Source organism: Gymnogyps californianus, unplaced genomic scaffold (genome assembly GCF_018139145.2).
Source record: "Gymnogyps californianus isolate 813 unplaced genomic scaffold, ASM1813914v2 HiC_scaffold_32, whole genome shotgun sequence".
Classification (NCBI taxonomy): domain Eukaryota; kingdom Metazoa; phylum Chordata; class Aves; order Accipitriformes; family Cathartidae; genus Gymnogyps; species Gymnogyps californianus.
In genome coordinates this window covers 583,633-587,335 of record NW_026114202.1, presented here as the reverse complement: position 1 = coordinate 587,335, position 3,703 = coordinate 583,633, and the positions used below count along the sequence as shown (strand labels likewise).

Sequence of the window (3,703 nt, the reverse complement as noted above, 5' to 3'; positions counted from 1 at the left end):
CAGGAGGGATGGAGCCATTTTAAGCAACAGTTTAAATTAAGATATCTTGGCTAGCTGAGCCCACGTCAACGTGCAGGTTGTCACAGCTTTGGTGCCCAAAGGCAACCTCAGACCCAGAGCAGAAACCGCTTTCTCACTGCAAAGGGGAGGGGTGGTTTTCCACTGTCTCTTGCAAAGTTTTCCGTCCTGGTTGGAGCCGTGATGCTGCCCAGCTGAAGAGGGACCCGCGGGGAAGGTCTGAGCAGCCCCAGGTAAGATCAGGGGATGGTGAGAAGAACATCCCTCACCCCCAGAACCTGCTTTGGGATGTCTAAGAGGGTTGGGAGAGTCTAATGGAATTGTGAAGGCTTTCTTCCTTTCACAGCACTAATCAGTTAATGGTTGGCTTCTACTTAGAAGCAAAATGGTTTCATTTCTGCTGCCAGGCTGGAGCCGGTCTGTCCCTGCCCCAGAGCTCCTGTGGCAGGGCTGTGGGTTGCCGTGTCGCACGGTTTAAGGGGCTCTCGGGGAGCCGGGAGCTGCCCCGGCCTCTGCTCTCCTGCTGCTTGGTTATAAAGAGCCGGATTTAACCCTTCTCTCTGTACACTGCTCTGGTTCTGCTGCTAGGAAAGGTCCTGCAGCTGCTTTGGTGTGCAACAGTTAAGTGGGGAGGGCACCGTGGGAAGGGCTCAGACGCCGGCCGTGTGGCACGGGGAGGGATGGAGATGTGCCCTTCCTGCTGGCGCTTGGCACGACAGCCCGGCTGCGTCCAGTGTCCCGATCGGCATCCCTACCGCCCCGGAGACATTCCCAATCTCCCCACCCGCCTGGTTTCAACCCCTAGACCATGGGACATTTATCCGCCTTCCAAACTCCCAAGACGTCCCTCGGTTTTCCCCGCTCTGCACTGGAGACGGTGCCGTGGGAGCTGCTCCCCACCTGGGGTTTCGCAGCATCCAAGCTCCCAGTGCAAGCATTCGCGTGGGGCAGGGGATGGAAACTGGACCCACAGGCTGTGCCGGTGGCTGGGAGCTGGCCGAGGCTTCCCGGTGGGACAAGGGATGCCGGAGCCTACACGGTTCCCACGCCCACTCTGTGTCTGCACAGGGGGAGTGAACGGTCCGGAGTGCCCCCTCATCCCCTCGGGAAAGGCTCCCGGCCCCAGGCAGGGCTCGGGGCCAAGCTGGGCTCGCTCCCCCTGGCCGGGCCGGATGACAGATGCCTGCGGTGGAGGAGAACATGCTGCAGCCCCCGCTTCCAGCCTGGATGCCTCCGACCCAGAGCTGCACTATGAGGAGGAGGAGGAGGAGTCGGAGTCGGAGCCCTCGGACACCAGCAGCATCTTCTCCGACGACTCCGTCTACCCTTGCTACGAGCTCTCCCTGGGGGCCGGCGGTGCCGGGACCTCAGCCTCTACCAGTGCTGCGCCAGGAACGATGCCAAGCTGGTGCAGGAGAGGCTGGAGCACGGGGTGACTCGGAGTGAGGCCACGGAGCTGGACATCAACGGGAGGGTGAGTGGCTGGGTGGGCACCCTGCGGAGCAGAAAGAGGATTTCCCGGGAACAGGCAAATCCTGAAGGATGGGGCAGGAGGGAGAGTCCTGGGTGGGACGGCTTTGACAAGGGATGGGTCTTCTGGGATTGATCGAATCCTTGGAGCAGAACCTCGTCTGTCCTCCCATCCTGAGCCTGTCTGGTTTGGGGTGGGGGGGCCATGGGGAGCACTGCGGTGGGGAGAACGGTGCAGTGCCGGCCCCGGTGCTGAGCGCTGCTCCCTCTCCAGAACGGGCTGATGGTCGCCTGCTACAAGGGCTTTGTGGACATCGTGCCCCTGCTGCAGAAGTGCCCCTACATAAACGTCAACCAGCAGGACAAGGATGGGAACACGGCCCTCATGATGGCAGCCCAGGCAGGTGGGCACCGCGCTCGGCCTCGGCACGGGGCAGCCCCCGCGAGACCCCTCGGGAAGTGGTGTGGCCCCCTGTGCTTTCCCTCCCAAAACCCTGAAATGAGCCATCGGGAAAGCCGAGGGTCCCGAGGGATGTGACCCTCCCCATCTAAGTTTACGGTTCATCTTAGCACCGTTTTAAAACTGGGTAGGTGATGCAAAAATGGAGATTCCTACAGCAATGCTGTCTTGCAACGTGCCCTGCCCCAGCAGTCGTGTCGAGCGGCAGAGCTGAGCCGGAGCCGCCTCGCACGCTCCGGAAAAGCCCCGTGAGCCGCGGTGATTTACCTGCACACAAGGTCCGAGCTGGCAAGTGCCACGTGTAGGGACCAAATCTCCGGTCACGATGGTTTCCCGCATTACGGCAGAAGAGTCCGGCTCCCTCCGCCGTGATTAAATGTGGGGAAAAGGAGGAGGGTCTCAAGGTGGGGATCACCCTTTATTCCCACTTTATCTTTGCTGCAGCTGATGATTTTTTTGCATTTTTGGACTCTTTCCTGCATTCTCTGCTGAAGCAGCTGGTGCGCCAGCGCTGTTCCCTGCACGGCCAAACCCAAAACAAAATAAACCCAAACCCTTTCAGTCCTGATCCCTCCACGTTTCTGCATCTTTGTCCTCATGAGATGCAGTTGCTAAATACCCTTTCTCCGACAGGGATCAGCAGTTATCACTCCTTAACTGTCGAAACTCTAACACAGCTTCTCTCTGGCTGTTAAGGACACATCACCATCGTCAACTACCTCCTCAACTACTACCCCATGCTCGAGGTGGACAAACGAGACCCCCGGGGCCTGACGGCGCTGATGAAGGCTGCGGTGCAGGGGCGGCAGGACTGCGTGGCTGCCCTGCTCCTGGCCGGTGAGCATCTCCCCAGGGACTTTCCGGGATTTTTTGGGAAGGGGTGGCATTGCTGCTCACCCTGTGCTTGCACCCTGTGCTCTGGGGTGGGACAGGGTGGGACGCTGCGGTGATGCTCTCTGCATCCCGGTGTCTCCAGGAGCAGACCTGCAAGCGGTGGATCCCATCAAGGGGAAGACGGCCGGGGAGTGGGCAGCCTTCACCGGCCGCTTCGAGACGACCGTGCGGATCCGGAGCCTCCTGCGGCACCCACGGGCGGAGCAGTTCGGCACCCAGTACCGGCCCGAGTGGCCGGCCCTGGCTGAGCTGGTGGCCAAAGCCCTGAGCCCTAAATCCAGGGGCAAGAGGCTGTCGGAGAAGATCCGATCCATGTTCACCTTCAGCTTCCCCCACGACCCCAAGGAGGATGGCGTGATGGACCACATGGTGAGGATGACCACCTCCCTCGCCAGCCCCTTCGTGGCCACCGCTTGCCAAACCGTCTGCCCCGACAGCCCCCCCGAGGTGGGCAAGCGCAGGCTGTCCGTGCCGGAGATCCTCAGGCAGCACGTGCCGGATCCGGATGCCGAGCCAGAACCCACCTCGTGCCCTGGCACCAGTGCATCCTCTTGCAACGGCCAAGCCGTGTCGGAGATCCGGCTCCTGCCGCCGCGCCGGCCGGCCGGCGGCCTCTTGAGCTTCCTGCCCCTGCGGCTGCGGCGCGGGAACAGCATCTTCCCCGGAGAGCCCATCCCGAAAATCAAAGTGAGCAAAGCCTCCTGCCTGCCCGCCCGCTCGAGGGAGCGGAGGCGGCGCGGGGGGGAAAAGGACCTGCTGCAGCCACCCAAGTGGAGGTACAAGGAGCTGAAGGAGGAGAAGAGAGCGGCCAAGGAGGCGAAGAGCGAGGAGAAAAAGAAGAAAGGGGGGAAGAGATGCTAA

The 3,703-nt window shown here is 61.5% G+C and overlaps 1 protein-coding gene across 1 annotated transcript; it reads left to right on the top strand.

Annotated features, from left to right (window-relative positions):
* Window positions 1-1,190: 1,190 nt before the first annotated feature.
* Window positions 1,191-3,703, top strand: ANKRD33 (ankyrin repeat domain 33). The gene is given in 5 exon segments (XM_050914063.1): window positions 1,191-1,380; window positions 1,383-1,492; window positions 1,763-1,892; window positions 2,645-2,785; window positions 2,925-3,703. Coding segments are annotated over 5 exon segments (1,350 nt in total).